The sequence below is a fragment of the Neodiprion fabricii genome, chromosome 5 (assembly GCF_021155785.1).
Source record: "Neodiprion fabricii isolate iyNeoFabr1 chromosome 5, iyNeoFabr1.1, whole genome shotgun sequence".
NCBI lineage: Eukaryota > Metazoa > Arthropoda > Insecta > Hymenoptera > Diprionidae > Neodiprion > Neodiprion fabricii.
Window position 1 is genome coordinate 3596632 of NC_060243.1, and position 20009 is coordinate 3616640.

Consider the following 20009-nt stretch of genomic DNA (forward strand, 5'->3'; position numbering starts at 1 on the left):
ATGTCATCTCACGATGTAGCCAAGATTATTATAAATTTATGGCCCCTGAAGCCAGATTCTTAGCACATGATATTCCACTGGTGCGAAATAAGACAGTTGTGGTTCTGTTCTGTTTTGCAACGTAACTTTAAGTTGGTTTCGGTTTCACGTGCATTCGACAAATGTCTCATTCAAACATTGTATAGCTACGACTCGTCACTCCAACGATCAATCAATACTTCGTTCATTACCTAGGTTAAAGTTCCCCGCCGGTCGCACGCAGGTATAAAAACTACGGTGTCAATTTTCGGATACCGCAGAAATCCGCTGCACTGCGCTTGGTGTAGAAATTCAACATCGTGTTCAGTGGTACGAATGTCAGAGTTAAGACGGTGTTCAATTAATCGGGGAAAATGGAAAACTCGGTGCAACACCGAACCGTCTATAGGTACGCTCCGACAAGGGAACCCAAAAAGATCAGCATTTGAACTCAGGCTCCCAGCGTTTATACTGCGTAACGTATGATTAAGGTCTCGTGATGAAACATGATCGAGAAAGAAGAAAAAAAACTAACCATCCAACGAAACCGTTCATCGATCGCGATCGATCGAAGGCAACCTCTACCTTCAAAGAATGTACAAACGCACCTCACAAACGCAGGCTACTTGTTCCTGGGTGAACCCAAAGCTGGGTAACTGTCCATTGGTTCCGCCGCCGCCGGCCGAACTTGCCGGGCTATCCTGAGGGCTGTAGGTCGTCGGTCCGCCGGCGGTCGTCGCGTAGCTCGCGGCTGTTTGGGCGTCTATCACGGGGGCCCCCGACCCATGACCTAAGGGCGTCGGGGTCCCCTGGGGGCTGTAGTCCCCAGCCGGACCCAGCAAGTCGCTACCACCGGGGCCCATGGCTTGTTGAACCCCGGAGCTCGCCCCCGCGCCCCCGTACCCAAGCATCACCTCATCGCCGGGGCCAATTCCGCCCCTTGCAACTCCGCTGGATCCGACCTCCACCGTGAATGTACTGCGAATATTTTTCACTCTCCCACCTGGTCCCGTTCACACTCAACGCACTGAGGATCGGCACTTTTTCACACCGCGCGCGATTTCGGCTGTTCGTCGTGAGGTTCTTCGACGACTCGAATCGCTCCTTCACTTCATCATCGAGTCCACTTATCACCGATCATCCTTTACTCACCACCACCCGTACTTTGTCTTTCGTATTACGTACACTGATGAATCGGTCTTATGTCGATGCTCCTTGGGCTCCGGGCACGTCTCCCTCTTTTGGACTCCCTTCGATTTCGGATAGCTAATGTGACACGCTGGCCTCGTGGTGTGGATCACTCGGTTCCTGCCCACCGTAATTCGCAATTTTTTATCGCGTTTAACCCTCCCGCTACTGGACGCGGTGGTATCATGACGTGATCTGAGGGTACGACAAGAACCGTAACACTATTTTACCCAGAACGATAACCATGTCGAACACTCGCCGGACATACAAGGTGCAGGCAAAACTGTACAACGGAAAGTACTTGCAGGGTGGGATGCACAATTATCACTTCAGCTGAGGGTGACCGGTGTCACTACAATGATCGTAAAATCAGTCCGGCAGAGGATGATGACCGGTAGATGATGATTCACGAGACAGTGGAGTATCGAGTGTAGTAAGTCGAAAATGTTGAACAGACGGTAGAGAGGAGTAGTTCAGTGTCGAGGAACATGAATGTGGGCTAGTCGCGCGCGTATTCGGATATTTTTAGTCACTCCAGAGTCGCGCTGTTGCTGCTGGTGATGTTGGTGCTGCTAGTGCTCTCTTGCTCTCGGGTGTCGCGGCGCTCTTTGGCGTACATAAGCTATATTCTCAGGTTACAAACAGCACTAGCAACGCCGCTTCCGACTTCGGGTTCCCAATGAGGACGTCAGGAACGTTCCCGTTTCGCTATCGCACTTTGGTACAATTGCACCGACGGTCGATATTGGTGTCCGTTTTCCAGTTCAGTGTTCGCTTTATCACGGTCTCGCTCTATTTTCGAATCCCGTGTACCAAGACCTGCGAAATTCAATCCTCTCTCGCGCAGGCACACTGATATTGTACACGTTGCATGGAGTTGGGAATATCTCGATTCCTACGTCGTCTATTATTAGCCCCGGGTTCGACTTGAGAGCTTCTTCTTCTCAGTCTTATGCCGAGTCTACTACCTACTGCTTCTGCTTCTTCCTCTTTTCCTCCGCTTCCTCCTCCTCCTCATTCGCTTGCCAGCTCCTCGTTCCGATCCAATGTTTTCTTCATTTATAAGCCGCAGCACGTTTCGCGGATCCGTTTGGGCTGTTACATTTCTTCTTTAAAATCCTCCGTTCACAACATCGAAACTCCTCTTCCTTGCAAGTACATTTACCACATGACCTGTTTATTATATTTTACACACGCACAATCACCATTTATATACGTCTAATGCACAATTTATTATCATTTACACACTGTCACTGTAATCGAATACTTGCTTTCATTTGCACATATATACTCATTTACCAATTGCCCACTGTTGGATACTGTTACACACCACCGTTTCAATCAATCGTTGTACCAAGTGGAGTGGAAAACCTTTGGTAACAAAGTGGGAACCGAGACGATATAAGAATGAGAGAAAAATTTTGTCTGACAATACAACCAAAAAAAAATAAAAAATCAAACAGTATAATGAAAAATCTAGTATAAAGCGGTGGAGGATTGAACGATGTTGAGCAATAAATAATTAAGCCCTTGTAACGTGAACGTGCGTTTCCTTTCTCGTTCTAGCTCCAGTACGATAGTCAATGGATATCCCGGTGCCGAAAAATTAAGGGTATCCAGCATACTCTCCACACGACCGACGCGCTTCAGAGATGCTGTCGTATGCGCACCTACGAAAGAACTGGCGAACGGCGGGGCCCAGTTCTGACCTCGTTGTCATGCGCAGCTTGGAGGCTTATTGGCTGGGGGTTTGGCCTCCATGACGACTCCGGCGACTCGCATTTCCATTGGCTACCAGGCGGGGCGAGTACCACCATTCTAAACCGCTATTGGACCCGACCTAGGCACAAGGTATTAAACTACACCTTTCATTCTACCCCAGTCTTTTCATCACCGGTCTACCTGTGAATTGTTCTAATACGCCTTATACTTGCTGTGCAATTATCGTGGTGTCGACTAAATCACTATCGCTTGAATGACATCAACAATTCGCACTTGCCCGTCGACTGATAACTATACATGGCGTATGTGGTATTCTCTTTCCGACAAGGAAAATCCATGCATCATTGAAACCAAAGAAATACCTCAGATATTCATCCTTTCTTTACATCAGAACGTTGCAACGAGTATGTTGAAACACTTCCTGCCTTTCGGTCGATTTTAATTTCACCTTCTTATTTCTTCTCATTGCAGTGGCTTGACTTTTATAATTCCAAAATATAACAGTCGCCTTCTTCGGCTTGCGAAATCGGTTTTTCTCCCCCATACAATACGATTAATATTTGGTTACTTCGTTTACCGTTTCGATTTATTTCTGCGGTAGGATTGGTCGTATCTTATATAGGTACAGGTCCTTAGGTATTGACGTTATACGAATAAGAAAGGACGATCGTGCATTCATTTAAGATAAATAATTGCGTATGCATTATACGCGCTGATACCTTCGTACGTATACTTACGACCGTACGTAGGTATACCTACTTGAATGTATCATATATATTATATCTGCCATGGGGTCGAGAGGTGTTGGCTGCAGTAATTTGAGATGTGAGAAAAGTGCGGAGTAAGCTTTTCTCCGGAACGAGACAGAGAAAGAGGTAGAGGGAGTGTAAAAAATGAAAAAGTGCTTGTGGAGAGCGGTTTATTGTTATCGCTATTGTAGATATTTACGCCTCGGGTTTTAAAACTGTTATCATACAACGCCGACTGTCGACTGGGATACATTATTACACTTCAGTTTGACGACCACGATCATATCGCTGTAATGATCAGAATATTACGGTAAAAAACCGCCCGAACAACCTCATACACACATCCATCTTATTATGCTGATTGGCAGTAACTTGATATACGAAATATTGCAGAAATTTACCTCGTCGAGAATAAATAATACATACACGGGATTAATTAATTAAGTTATAACACCTGCATCACCTTTGTTCTTCGCCTCCATTCGTACGATTCATTTCACAAATCCGTAGAACATGGGCGAGCAGAAAACTGATATGATATACATGATAAGAATTTGTACAGTAATTGAAATTCTGATCGGCCATTTTCTTCATCGAGTTCACTGATAGACCTGCCTAAATATTTCACATCAAGTTGCACGCGAGCTGGTCATAAATCGTGTCAGGGATATAGATGCGCGTGGCTTAGGTACAAGATGGATCAGGCGCAGGGATAAACTAGAGACACAATATAATCGTATCTTCGCGTTCGCGACGTCGTGTGTATGTAGCTGTAATACAAATGTCAAAAGGTCAATGTAACGATTGCCCCTTATTTCATGCCCCGAACATCCAATTTCACCTCATGATACCTCATGATAGTTGGTTTGTATATGTATATAAGATAGATTGAATTGTCGAGAAAATGACACACGTGGAGTAGAACAGCTTGCAGGAATTATGTAATACCCAGTGCGGTATTTTCAAAGCGTAAGAACCAAAAATTTGACATTCAGGGTTTTTATTGGCCAGAATTATCGATGAAAGACGGGGACTATTTAGACACGCGCATTTTTGATACGCATTAAGTTTTGTATGAAGCATCGTATCAAGCTTTGTTACCTTTGTGTTAACAGCATGGAAATGTTCTCCGCGATGCTTTCTTAAGCTGGTTAAAGATTTTGAGGAAAGAAAACAATCCGCCGCTGAAGAACAACTTACCGTCGGTTCTGAACGATCAGCGGGTGACAATGCGGCTATAATTGTCAGTCTGTAAAACGAAGAGCTAATTTCCTAGTCAACGAATGACTTTGGAAGCGTGACAATGCGGCGTATAGACGACCAGACTACGATCGATTTCCTGACTTTTTATCTTGTTTTTGCTCTTAGCAACTGAAAGAACGCGTTCCTCTTTGTGCTACCGCAGTAGATATTCGACAATGAATCGTATCTTGACTGCAAAAAGACTTCATGCATGTTATACCTCACATAGGAAGCGTCATACATTGTTGAAATCAGTTTATACCATCTTCGTACAATGCACGCCCTGAACGGCGTAGTTCAGAACTGCTGCGGCCATGTTGATTCGTTACGAATCAAATTTCCATCAACCCTCAACTCTCGAAAACATTCCCCTTCTTATTACCGCCGGCATCGTTATCTACGAACCGATTCACCCTGTCGTATTATTACGCCGTAATCCCAAAACCCACTCAACAACGGTCCAATTGACTCGCGGCAGAAATATTGCAGAATTAAACTTTCGGTATGCTCTGATGAAAATACTCACCGTAGGCAGTTCAGGTTGAAGTTGATGTACGTTCTGCAGGTTTTATACACACACACCGTACCATACATAAATTGCACAATGCCAGCCATTTCCTTCCTTCCTTCCGTTCCGACTTCCTTTGGCCAGACGAGAAGCCAGCAGTGCGATGAATTGAAGAGGGCTGATTGATTTTCACAATGGGGTACCGCTCCGTTTCGATCAACTCCACGACCCCATCGTATAGCGGCGGTTTGTCCCGCCTGCATGTCTGCCCGACTCGAAAGTGTCTGTTCGATTTACTGAACTGTCAAATAAACTTGAGGATGAAAATTTCCAGCTATACAAGTGACGTGATTTAGCAAGGTAGACGCAATGAGATCTGAGTAACCCGATGACCTAAAACGCTTCCAAATAATGAACCTTGTGAATTTGTGAATTTGTGAAAACTCTGCAGTTTCCTCAAGTGACTTTTTTTCTCCCTATGTCTGTTACGGAAATCTTGTTGCGGATGCCTGAGTATGGCTATAACGAAACCCTGAAGTGCGCGGAAATAAGAGCATCGCTAACAACAATGGGCTGCAAAAGGGCGGGCGTCCACTGCAGCAGAGAGTGACATTGATTTCTTTATCCCTCGGGATCTGGACGTTGCGTAACAATGCGAAAAGCGGGCAGTGAAATGCTCGTATCGCGTTCCCACAGGTGATGAGGAGGCGCCAGGTATAGAATGCAGCTTCTGATGCAGAGAGCCCCATAGAGCGGTTGAATACCTTGTAATTGCCCCGTCGTTCCCCATTCATCCTCCCTTGCTGCCACAAAAATTCACTACCAAGAACCCCGGACTTTACAAGCTGCACACACATGGAACACAAAGCGCAATACCTACAAGCAACTCAGTTCAGTACGCCCCACATCTTTCAGGACTAAAGAACAAATCATACGCTTCAATTGTCAGCTAATTACGGTCTGTGTATACTGTATAGTGTATAGCAATAATCCACACACCCCAGTTCACTCGTTTTCTTGTAAATAATTACAAATTCATTCGGACACAGACGGTAGTTCCAGTTGTAGTTCATAATAGGTGCCTATCATAGGAGGACACTTGCCAATTTTGAAATGCGTACGATGTCCGGCTGTTGAAAGATTCTTAAAGGTTCGATTAAAAGTCCAGAGCGGATCTTTTAGTCCCTGTATCTTCTTTTCTGGGTTGCTTCTAATTGCACGGTTGACAATGAACACAAAACAAATGGTCTTCATTTACCTAACTGAGAAAATGTCAAACAGTTTTTTGTCCAATGAGATGTTCGATACGCTATCGATGTCTTTTGGTTGGTATTGAAGGGGTATTTCCTCTATTGACACGGACGGTGATCGAGATTGAGCGAAGCTATTACACGTTGAAAACTTGGCGGAAGTTGAATTATCAATATCCTGCGAGGTGGAAGCTATTGGAGAAGCCTTCGAGTCCAAGCCGAGTGTGTTTTTCCGCAGAATCGAGGGTCCGCATGATTTCTTTGCAGGTTTTCTCTTGCACGATACTTGACTGTTCTTCTTACTTTTGAAATCGGCGTCCCGCTTATTGTACGGATCTTTTTTAAACCCTGCCACATGTTTCACCGGCTTATTACCACCACACGATGAGTTTCTCTTTTTCTGCCTATTGCTACACTCGCCGTTCTTCCTTGTCTCCTGTTTTTTCGGCGGTTTACAATCTTTCGCATTCTTCTTTCCGACATTTTCGTTACCATCTATCTTCTTGGTCTTCTTCTTGCTTCTTGGGACGCTGAAGTTCTTCGTAATAATCTTCTGTCGCCACTGCGGTTTTCCGTCCACTCTCCACTCCTCTCCACTTCTCTCTTGAACCCCGCTTAATCTTTCTTTTATACCGCACTCGGACTTTGAACCACAATTTGTCAGACTCCCGCGTTCCACCGACTCCAGAAGAAGAGACTCAATGACCCCGGGTTGACCCTCCTTCGTCACTCTCAACTGTGGTGCCGATTGTGACAGCTTCAGTAACCAATCATTGATCGTTCTTTCACCTGAAATTGAATCGGACACAGTTTTCATTCTCTGATCCTCGACCCGCTGACAAGATCGACCAGGCGGAGATTTCGGAGGACAGGGTGGAGGACATTTTGGTTTCGGAGGACAGGGTGGAGGACATTTTGGTTTCGGAGGACAGGGTGGAGGACATTTTGGTTTCGGAGGACATGGTGGAGGACATTTTGGTTTCGGAGGACAGGGTGGTGGAGGACAGCATGGTGGAGGCGGACAAGGCGGCGGCGGTGGACACGAAGGTGGGTTTTTCGATTTTGGGCCTGGACACTTGTGCTTCTTGCAAGAGGCGCCTAGAAGCGATGCAGAATCTTTCAGCTCCCCGGGTAAGTTGAGACTGAGCCGTTGTTGAGGGATGGGAAAAGTAGTTTGCGTCTCTGAACTGAGCGGCAGACGTCGCGGAGCGGCACTCGGATTGCGTTGGTTTTCAGCTAGAACCTGTAAAACATCAAACCCAAAAAACTATTACCTTGACAGATATCCACAAATACTCATACCCTTTTCGATTATTCGTCTTTGAGGAATTTTACCGACTGATCGGAGTCCGCTAACAACGATCTTCTCCCGCTACTTTTCCGTTGAAAATCAAACCCACACAAAATTCCGGAAGATTGTTTCAACTCAGTTATTATTGAAGGCAATGCACGAGGGTGTTTTGAAACTTCGTTATAGTTGACCTTGGATTTTTGCTGTGTTGTGAACGTCGGAAATGAACCCTGATCGTCAGCAACGTCCCTCTTGAATACATCCCTCTTCGAAGACCTGACTACGAAGCTCCAGAAATTACGCACCGGTGGTGATCTCAGATTACTCGATACCGTCTATCGATTATTGAAAAAAATCAATGATGTATAATCGACAGGTTATGCGCTCGTTATTTTTCTGTTCACGATTGCTGGCTGCAAAAGCGTCGTTAAATTTCATTTTGATAAAAAATCGTGAATACCTGGTTGCCTGTAAGAATACGCGCTAAATCCCGCATAGCACAGTTTTTAATCCCGTGCATTGTGGCCGGTTTTGAGTCTCCGGAGGTCGTTTGACGGGAGACCATTCGTTTTATTTTTCAATCGGAGTTGAAATTTGCAATAACTATAATCATGGTCGTCGAAATAGTGACCAGAAATTGTACAGATATTGGTGAGGAAGATAAATATTACGGATCGGAAGACGAGAGATTTATTTTCACGTGTCATGTCGTGTCAAAATTTAATAAAATACCTCCAGTCATCAGTTGTGAAAACAGCCGAATCCCAAAGGCTGCATGTTCATTAAGTTCGAAGTCAACGGCAATGAGACCAGCTTCGAAAATTTTCAACTCGTCGTGAACGGTGAGAGCAAAATGCGATGAGTTTGGTTTTGTGGTTTTCCCTGATGGTGTTTTGTTTCCGAACCGGATGTTCCCGGTGAATCCTTGCGAAATGTGGTTCCTTGCTTCCTCCACCGGCCGGGGAACTCGGTCGTATCGATTGTTCGTTCGCATGTAGGTATCTCTACCTGCCAGTAGAAACCTATCCCAACCAACCAGAAGCCGGCATGAGGCAGATCAATGTCACTGTGTCCATGGAGACGACGGAGCGAAGGGAATTAATGCATGAGTCCAAAAACATGCACGTATAGAGAAGAAGAAGAAGAAGAAGAAGAAGAAGAAGAAGAAGAAGAAGGAAGAGGTTTGGGATGAAAATACGGGAATAAATTAATTCTAGACTGTTGCTTAAATCGTGCCTGCATGCACGTTACACCTTCATCATTATACGATGAAACTGCGATTTCTATCTCACGCCCAAGCCTAGGTACCTTGACGCGCTGTATAATGTGGAGCAGGCGAGACCCTGTCATGCAGCAACCACAACTTGGTTAAACCTGACGTAAGTCAGCTAACAACTCGGCTTTGATGCGCGTTCCACGTATCGATATCAATATCGAGCTCTAACATTTTCTCTCTCCTTATGGCATACAAGTGTACGTATAGTACACGCTGTGCTTAGACACGCACAAGTGAACCGAAGACATTCGAATTCTCACTGCCATTCCACTTTGCAGCGTCAGACCTAGATTGCGATTCTGCTTCAAATATTTTTTTCTCCTTACCTCTCGTTGTCGGTGTTTTTTTGTTGTTCTTCTTCTTTTTATTTATTTTTTTTTTGTTCTTGTACCTTCCTCAATATTCGGCTAAGTGTGAGACAAATGATTTCCTACGTGGAACGATCTACATCTAGACACTAAGCAACCCGGAATAACAGATCTCGGTGAGCACTAATCTATCACCACGAGTTTCTAGCCGAGAACCAACTGCAGAGCAAACCAGGAGCGACGATCCGCGCCGTGTGAGAGCCAGAACGAACCGACAGTAGCGACTAAACTTAATTAATTTTAAACAAAGTTAAAGTTAGCTGACGTACGGCTGCTAACTGAAAACCCCGGCAGCTCTGGAGTAACGTAATACGGTGTCGGACTACCTGTGAGCTGATCCTAACCTCAGAATAAAGTCAGCCCCTTAGCCCGCACGCATATTCATGAATCGAAGAAGAAGAAGAAGACGCCACCCCTTTCCTCAAGTTCACGCTTTGCTCTCCTATCTCTCTCTCTCTCTGTTAGTTTTGTTTTGGCTCGTTTCTGTATCTTTATGGAAATTTTCTTTTCACATCGGTGCAAGCGGAGGAATTTTTTCAGAAATAAATTTTACACCCTAATTTAGACGGTCTTTGGAATGTTTATTTCGTACGGCGTGAGAGTACGGCAGTTGACTTCCTCGCTTTTTTGCGGCCACATAACGCGGGCTACAAATTAGGAGAAATCTAAACACGTCGTAACGCGTACGAAAAAGTGTATGGGAGAAAAGAAGCCAAATAGTAAAAAGATAAAATGAAAATAGGATAGACGGGAGAAAGTAGTAGAGGGGATGTGACTGAACTTGAGTAAAGGTGGTAGGATTTCCTTATTGTTTATAAAACACATAAATTTCGTAGTGCTGAGAGAGAGAGGGAAGAACGAGAAAAGTTTAGTGAACAGGGATTTTACTAGGCAAAAACTGAGTGTAATCTACGAGGACTGCGAGGACGAGTGAAGTATATAACGAGAATTTGTTAGAGGTATTTTTAATGGTGTCGCACTCTCGAGGGGTGAGAGTAAAGCTATGTAAAAACCCGGGGAACCCGGAAGTTGTTTTACACGAGGTAAATTTATTCTTATATAGTGCCCGGTTTGATCATATCGTCAAATCGAGGGCGTGTGTAACGGATAAGTTTGTTAACGCAGGTTCAATTTGAATATCTCCTATCGTGATCAGCCTCGCGGGGCTGATATTCTCTTAGGCTAACCCTGTTTGTTGACTGCGGTCAGATAGGATCTCTCTACAGGCCGCCACTTCATCCCTACCCGATGGTGGTGAAAATAATTATAGAATATTAACGCTGGTTGAATCGGACGGGAATAACTCCCTCAGGATACCGAAATCACCCCGCCAAAGGCGCGAGGGTGCAAGCGATAAAACCAACTCCGGGTTCCCGAGGGTTCCCGAGGGCTCTCGAGGGACTTGGAAGGCCTGCGATAAGTAAGTCGATCTGCGTCTGTCCCTTCGCTGCTGTATATATCCATGTTTTTCAAATGGAATGGAAGTGATCTGGTTACAGAAGGGTGGCAAATTTATATTCCTTACGCACTGCTATCCTACTTATTATATCCAACATCGCCCCATCTTACTTAGGTACATCGCACCGGCTCGTGTCCTCGAAATGTAATAATAGTTGTGTTATACGGTATAATAATAGCCTCCCTCGGCCAAGGGACAAGTGTTTAGGTATCGACACCCACGTGTATCGTTGGTATTATACACCACCCCGCCTAAATCGGTCCACGAAACTGATGTGAAAACAAACGTGAGCATTAACCAACGTAGGATAAGGAAACAAGCAAAGCTTTTTTCCCACCTGCCACCAGAAATTGATCAGCGTGCAGAGGTTGAAATTTAACAACGTATTGTAGTGTTGCTGATCACAAAAGTTTTCCAGTGCTATGTCCTCGCTTGACTGAAAATATAGCTAATAACGAATCATTTCTCATCCGTTTTTAATCGTACCTTCGCTATGAGAAGTGTGATCAACGATAAGTTTGGAAACGTGGATATCTTTGAGTAAACAAAACCGATTACCAACAAAGCAAGGAAAATTGCACCGAAATAAAAAGAACGGAACCTATCCCCTGACCTATGTCACGTAGCGCAGGTTTCCGCGATGGTATCGCAGTTCCATCTAGTTATAGGTATCCCCGATGACTTTCCGGGGCGGGCGGAGGGGAGGTGACACCACCCCTGGCACAAGGCGAAAAACAAAAAACGTGGCAAACTGTGCGTACACCTACACGTATGTGCGTATAGGTATTATTATACGAGTTCGCTAGCACACGACAGCCGTATCGCGTTTCTTCCAAGCATATACGCTCTCCGACTGTATATACGTTATACATGTACACCGACTCGCGTTGTCTCTTGTGCTGTTGCTGGTGTATTTTATAATACGGTTGCTTTCGGATTACTCTTTGATACTTTGAATTTGTTTCATTGTTTTTCCGACTCTCTTAAGCACTCGGAGTCTCTGGAAATCGGACCGAGATGATCATCCACGGAGGCAAGAACTAGGCACCCATCCAGTCCCTAAAATTTGATCAACCGTAAAGTATTTCACAATCTTTTTCTCTTTTCTTTTTTTTTTATCTTCTTCTTCTATTCCATCCATCCCTCTTCCCTCTCAATCGTCGAGGGGTAAAATGTGTAATCTCATGTTTCAATCTTTAAGAAAGAAACCCGACGTTGGTATTAGCTTACTTCCCTGCAGAGGCAATAGGAAAGCTGTTAATTACTCTTAGTTAGTTTGTGTACACACAACCGAAGATTGTCGGTGAGGCTTCTTCACTCCTTGACAATATTCATCGACTTCGGTGTATAAACGCTATATCTATACATGTCCATTGTCTGTTGCACCTAGATGTGGTCCGTTTCTTCAGTAAATAGAATAACAAGGAACATCGTGAGAGAGTGTACCGACATGCTTCATGGATGTGTACTTGTACTCACTACCTATGGCCCACAGGCTTGTCAACTATCTCGGAAGCTGATGGGTATTGGTGAATCTTGTTTTACCTACCCACCTAGCCGAGCATCGTCCACTGTTTATTTCGGTTCACAATGCCTCTTATACCGCCCGGCAGGCGCATGGTTAAGAACAAGGTGTAATGGAGGCAACATATCTCCTCCTCCCTGGTTTACAACTAGGTATAGAAGCGGGTCCGTGTGTGGTCCAATCCCTATTTCTCTCTAAAGAGATGAGAGAATACGCGGGGCATGGCACCCCCGCAGCACCCCCTGAAACCCGGCGGAACCCCCGTACCCTGCAGCACAACGAGCCAGCCCTCGATGATGTTAGTAACCCGATATCACCACCATCCGCGTGCACACGTTCAGTGTCTGCGTGTCTGGATACAGACGTTCTCTCCAGAGGGATAGAGTGGGCCGCGGTGTACAAAGGTGTTCCATTATCTGTTTATGAAACACTGCTTTGTACGATGCGTTATTCAACCAGTTATAATATGGTATGTACTAGGCACGCGGTAAAAAGGGTAGAAAACACACAAGAAGAGGAATACGAAAAGTAAAAACGTTAAAATGTGTAAAAAAAATTATACCCAGCAATACGGTAAATACCCACTGGTCGTAAACATCGTGTAGGTACATATACTGATAACCCACCAACAACTTTCCGACGATTTATCGCTGGGCGTCAAGACTCATTAACTCAAACCTCCGTCCTTTTCACATTCTATTCAAGATTCGTTTCAGTCATATTCTCTGATTTTAGTTTAATGAGCAGTTGAAACAATAGACCAGACCACCGGGGAAACACCTTCGATAGTACCGAATCCAGTCTCACGATTCTTTCGATCCACAAAGAGAGCTTTTGACTAACCATCCAAGCTGGTAACGGAGCACCGAATTTACTTATCGAGTGTGCCGAGGCTTCCAAGAAATACCGAGGAACGGGGGGAATGGAGGGAGCAAGCGTACCTACTGTGGTTTTAGAAATCAGCTTGACACATGACAGGATCGAATGGACTGCTTCTACTCTCGCGGTGACAGTTTCTGGGAAATTGGTTTTTTGGGGAGCCAACCGCACGATTTGTGTGTTGGTCACTCAATATATGTCCCCGCGAGCGAATTCACTTCCTGCTTCGCTAATTCTTCCACCACCCACGCTTTCTGCTACACGTATGTTACTTTTGTTCCTATACATCCACGGGTCAGACTAACTCGATTACTCACTTCCATGTACCTACCGCAAAGTCTTTCTTATACTCCTCCAGCACACTTGTTGGGTGAAAAAGAAACCATACCGTTTTTGTCAGCGGAACAGAAACGGATGCTTGATTTGAGAACAGGAGGTGAACTTTTGACGAATAAGAAAAAGAGTATCAGGTATCACTTCTTGGAAAAATCATCCGTCTCGTACACTCAGGCTTAGGATTTGAAACGAATTTCAATTTTTCCCATCCATAAATCAATGCTCTAATTTTGGCGTTGAATGATGAAACGTTGAATGGTTCCGCGGTTATTTCTAGCGCGGTAGAAACTTTACTTCGGACCCTGCTGCCATTGGGTCAAAGCGGCGGAGCTACGAAGAGAGTAGCTGATGGCATGATCAGACGTAGTTAGTCTCGCAGGTGAAGCGAGTCCGCGAGCGCACGAAGTTCAAACTTTGATTAAACGGGCAGACGGGACCGAAGCTAAAACTCATTTGTCTGGCACCCTAGCAGCTCTCGGGTCTCCATCGGCCGCATTGGTCGGCCCCGGCGGGCATCGACTCGTTCCAATATACCATGAAGTTTATTCGCTCGGCGGAAATGTTGACGGTTTCTGCGATCGTGTTCAAAGCTCTGCAGCGACGGTTTTAGCATCATCGTTGTCGTTATAGGTGTATTATATTTGCGTCAGGCTTTCCCACTCCGTTCACTCCTCTCTTTACAGGCCTTCGACTAACCCCGGTGTGCTCCCCGATTTGAGCCAAACACGCGCCGTTCCTGACTGATGGTATAAGATTTATCTCTAATCAGGAACAAATTAGCCACGTCTACCAGTATCTGCGTCGGTGACCAGCCAATAACTAAAAGACTCCACTCCAGTGGGTGCCGGTGGTGGGTGGACGTGTGTTCGGGGTGGCCACCTGTCTGGCGAGGTATGCGCTGATAGCATCACCGCGTCTAACCGAACGAAACGAAACGAAACGAAGGTGTCCCTCCTCTTTCTCTTTCTCTTTCTCTTCTCGCCTCCGAGCCTCTCCTTCTCTCAAACGCTAAGCAAAGACAACCGCTGTAACTCACCTCGACAAATTATAGACTCGCCGGAGAAGAGGAGCCAATGGCTTTCTCGCCTCAACTGAATTCAACTCTCTGCCGCAGCTTCAATCCTCGTTAGGGAAACCCTAGGCTGTACATGATATCTGACGTCTTTCTCGTCTAGTTTTTTAACTCAACTGCAAGCGGCGGATGGTAGTAAAAATATGATTCCAAGTGTTAACAGTGTCGAAGAATAAGCGTGAATTTTTTACCGCCGTCGAGTGAAATCGAGGAACCGCAGGGACTTCCAAAGCTCATTTCCATCCGATACAAATACTTAGCCCTATTTGGAGATAAACAATTACGATGGAATTTCTAGATACGTTTAAAATTCGAATTCCAAGATTCGGCCGGTGATAGGATCGACACGGTGCTTTGTCAGTCCTTCCTGTCAGACCGCGTGGCTTGTTCTTCAGTCTCGGAGTCCCGAGGGATCCACATACGTATATGTATACATGCAAGAGAGAAAGAACGAATAAGAAAGCCGGGCTAAAATCTTTTACGCTTTTAAGGCGGGCGAGCCGCTGGTCCGGGGAACTCGTGTAGTACAAAACGATGTACAGGTATTCGTGTTAACGCTGCAACAGTGTGGTCAACGAGGAGATTCGAGCTGATCGTTTATCACCAGCGCAGCCGTAGATGCAGTTTCGGATTTGGACCAAACTCAAATCAGCTTCGAGGAATCGGGATATACGAGCAATTTTCACCCGGGATTTTATTTAATCGTGTGGAAATTTTTGTTAGAGAAGAAAATAAGAGAGCACAAGAGACGAAGAGAAAGAAAAAAGGTAAACAACGACCTTCTCAAAATCTTAAGTTACGTTCAACTGCTGGAAAATTCACCCTCGATCGAATCTTCACCCACCCTGTATCAGCAGCGACTTTACCAATGACCACATGGTCTCTTTCCTTCCTCATCTTCATCGTCATCATCATCATCGCGTTTTAGTGCAGAGAAATGGTGCACAAAATCCACGATTACGCACAGCAACACTAATCCAATATACTCGTATAAATATTAATGTTGTGATTCTTTTTTTTGTTATAGGATATTCTTACAACCAGAAGAAGCAGCTAATCAATCATAACATCGCATCCCTCGTTCAAGTGCATCATCATTAATTTGTAAGTGAACAAAATCCCGTATCAGAATTTTTTCGTCTAAAATTGTTGGCTATAATTCGTAAACGGTACGTCGAACGATCGTTTCGTGACATTTTTTGCGTTCCTAAAATGTTTGCAATTGTTATATCGACGTATTTTGAACTTGAGAATTGATTACAGCTGCCCCCCCAGTCAATTAGAATAAGAATTCGCTTGTTTGTTTGATTCCCGAAGAATCTATATCTCTGCTCATTGTCTTTCTCTGCCCCTTTGCTCTTCTCAGACTGTGCGAACATTTGTGTTGGTTCGAGCTGGGTTCGAATTACGTGAATCGGCATTTTACTTGCCTGGGGCGGCTTCTGCTACCAAAGTGTATAACAATCCAGTAAAGCCTGAGAGATCCGCGTCGGCGAATGTCGACGATTCGATATCTGGGTGAATTTTGATTGTTAGTTGTGGTTACCTGTAGAGTTTGATAACTAACTTCTATCCGTAACTGTGTTCATACGCCTATATTGGCAGAAAAAAAGCTTCGAAACGACGTCTCAATAACAGCAATGGATAATATTAAGGACGAAATTTTTTGCCCGTTGAATTAAGGCTGAGCTGTAACCATTCAGCTGAATCTGTGATTCGAATTCGAGCTGGTCTTTGAGGCTGTATATGATTTTTAACGCGAGTTCTATATGCATACCAGTAAATTGTCACTTCCGTTTCGTATAATAGTTACATCACCGAATCAACGAATGAAGAATGAAATCGAATGACAAATGTAATCGAATAACGAACGGAATTCAATACTTTATTGAATTGAATCGCAGCCCGTATCGGGTGACTCGTTTCTTATTGTTATTAGTAGTTGCTAGTTATTGTCGCAACAAAACCTATAATTTAATATCATTCGAAAACTCTCTCTGTAGACACGTATATAAAAGAATTTTCAAAATTGTAACCATCATCCAGCTCGGGCCAATCAGTGATCGATCGATTGACAGGTTACGCATAGTTCGGTCGTGTAGAACCAGTTACAGCATTATAAGTAGTGCTAGTTTCGTCGCTGCTTAGTCATTCGTTCATTCATAAATTTATGTATAAATTCATTCATTCATAGAAATTCACGGCGCAGACAAGTCTGGTTCCTTGGGTGCATGATGACAAATCATTTTCCGTTCGGTGTCGACGAAGAATAATTTATGTGCAGCCGAGCTTTTGACACTCTATGGGTTAGCGATGGTCGTTTCAGATATAGGCGAGCTGGTCCAGCCCAAGGTGCGTTCGGTTCCATACACACCTCCATTATACCACGTACTGGCATTATACACCAGCTCACGTTTATCAGTCATCGTTTCTCCTCTCCGCTTCTCTCTTTTTCTCTATGAATGGTGCGATTTTCCCCATGGCAGAAGAGATGACCCACGTGCTCAGCACGTGCTCACCTAAAATAATCTTGAACCGGCCAGTTCCGAAGAGTCGCTGCTCAGGCTCTGGCTCTGGCTCTGGCTCTTTCTTCTCATACAGGCTTCCGAAACATCAGGCACGCGGCGGTCCGCCGACCGAAGACGGATTAGTTTATCGATGCCAGGTTGTTGCCACCCTGTCGTATTACGGCTACCACAAATCTCTTCGCCTCGAACCCAACGGAGACCCTCACGAGTCGAGTGACGTTTCACTGACGACTAACTCCGTTGCGTTAACATCCTCGAATTATGATCGATGGCGGTATTACGCAGCTCTCCAGATAGCCTTGGCCACCTTTTCTTCGACCCGAGTCGGACCCATCTCGATTTATCCGGGCTTCCTCTGGCATAGCGCGCGTGCAGCTGCATCATCCAGTGCAGTGGTGCCAACAAATTACCCTTCATTATACACCGAGATCCACGTGTCTAATTATCTCCCAGCAGGTTTCCGTGCCAAGTTCGAAACTCGGATTCAGATGTAACGAGATTGGAGTGCGGCACCAGATTCGGCTGCTGGGTCCTAAAAAGTTCAAGTGGCAACGACGCGGTGCAGCATCCACGGGGATAATAGTTCAGTCAGTTTAGTACCGGGGTGTTGGGAGCATTGTTTTAGTGTCAGAACGGCAGGTAGACCCCGAGGCACCACGCAGTGCCAGCCCCAGGAGGGCCTCGCGGTAGGCCCCAGGAGGCCCGGGGCCCGCCCACATCGTGCCCACGTAGCGACGGGGCCCACGCGAGATCTTAACCCGCCGATAAGCGACCCACGGATATTTATTATTTATAATTTACCCTTCTTGTTAGCGAGAGTGTCAGTGCCACCTCACGTCGCGTACCTGAAACTGCATTTTGCACGCGAGTCAGACCTGAAGCTTTACGCAGATAAAATTCAGAGTGTATCACGTTGTGCGAGCAGCTTCGTGACAAATTTGGAAAAAATAAACCCAATCGATCTACCGCAATTAAATTCTTTCACCGTAATCATCACCTATGGTTTCATTCACCTAGCTGTCTGCTTTTGGCGTAGCTGCTAACGAGCGACGACCCCGTTATCATTCCCTCTCTCTCGCATACTCTGGTTCTTCTGCTCTCTTTTTCCCCATATTCTTCATCCTGGAGCAGAACGTGGCGGTACGAGGAGGAGGCGGGGGTGTCGCGTTACCTCCCGTGCGGCCAGGTGTCGGATTACCCTCGACCTCATCTTCCTCTCTCTTCGCTGCCTTGGCGAGTTTGCCACCATCAGCATCGCGAGACTCGACTTTATACGCGACGGAGGGTGCGAGAGAACGCTGAGGGTCGGTAACGTGTTTTAAAACAGTTGAAAGAGGGAAAGGCACTTCCTCCGCTGGGACCCCAAAGTGCCGGAAAGATCGAGCGAGCCTTCGATGGCACCTGGTTCGCACCAGATGAAGCTCCTTTCTCTCTGCCCCCGCTGCCATTCTCTCATATGGGATAGAAATTACGACTCTTACGTAGACTTTTATAAGTGTGTGCCTGCACGCATGGGAACGTTATGAGAAACGGACGAGAGGGATATGCTGGGATTAAAAAACCACAAGACAGTTCAAACGCGCGGGGCTTCTTCTTCGGTTCTTCTCAATCTACCTATACATTTATACTACGTACATGCATACCACATGCGGCCGCACTGTCAGCAACCCACAAATAAAAACCGGTACGGTCTGTTCTCGACTGTCACTAACGTGAGCCAATAATGTGGAATTCCCAACAATCCTAATGGTCGTGTTTGATCTTCGATCACTGCTGACGGTTTGCCCGTCCCGGAATATGAGATTCTTGTCTAGTAGCATGGTCGAAACGATACTTTGAAGTTCTGTTCCACATTCGAATGCCGAGTTTCAAGGTGGGTCGAGATGCTAGTCGAACTTGGACTCTCTCCGCATCAATGAACCTGGACCGAAGCTCATCAGGTGTACAAATGAAAGAGAGGGCAGGAACATAATGGTCTACTCATGAATTGAGAGAGTCAAGTGTTGGTAGAGGAAAGGACTCGTTTGATACAGTTTCTGACGGCGGATTAAGTAAGAGTTGCCACACATGCGACGCCCAGAGATCAGGACTGCATGCAGTGGAGGTCCCAGAAGCAGAAGCAGAGGCAGAGGCAGAGGCAGAGGTACGGAGGTAATTTAATCCTCACCAAGCCGTAGGTACCTACGATCGCTTCGCATGGCGGCCTCCATCCACCTCTATATACCCGCCACTAGTACCCACCTCTTCCACCTTCTCTGAGTCCCCCCCCCCCCCTTCATCCCACCGTCTTCCCGCACCTCCACCGTATCCTGCACCTTCAGGGTGGCGTCACGCTCAAGACGCTTCCGGTGTTGGATTACCCCTGTGTGGTTCTTTTTTCGCTCCCTCTCTCTTACTCTCTATCGTTTCCATTTTTTTTTTTTTTCAAACATTTTTCTTTTCTTTTCTTTTCTTTTCAACGCGCTGTTCTTCTTATTGTCGTTGTTTTTGTCCGGTTTTTTCAAAAGTAAGAAATTTAGTAAAAAATTGATAGATAAAAGAGGTAAACAAGCGACAACTAGCTGTATGTCGCTTTTCTTTTTTTGTTTTTTTTTTTGC

General features: G+C 45.5%; 1 protein-coding gene across 2 annotated transcripts in view; it reads right to left on the reverse strand.

Moving 5' to 3' along the window:
• Window positions 1-2885, reverse strand: part of LOC124182612 (homeobox protein SIX1-like) — a 33407-nt gene extending 30522 nt beyond the window's left edge. For both annotated transcript variants that reach the window (XM_046570108.1, XM_046570107.1), the window contains exon 1: window positions 627-2885. In XM_046570108.1, the coding sequence (XP_046426064.1) occupies window positions 627-929 (303 nt within the window). In that variant the 5' untranslated portion in view covers window positions 930-2885. The remainder of the gene's footprint in view (window positions 1-626) is intronic.
• Window positions 2886-20009: the final 17124 nt, after the last annotated feature.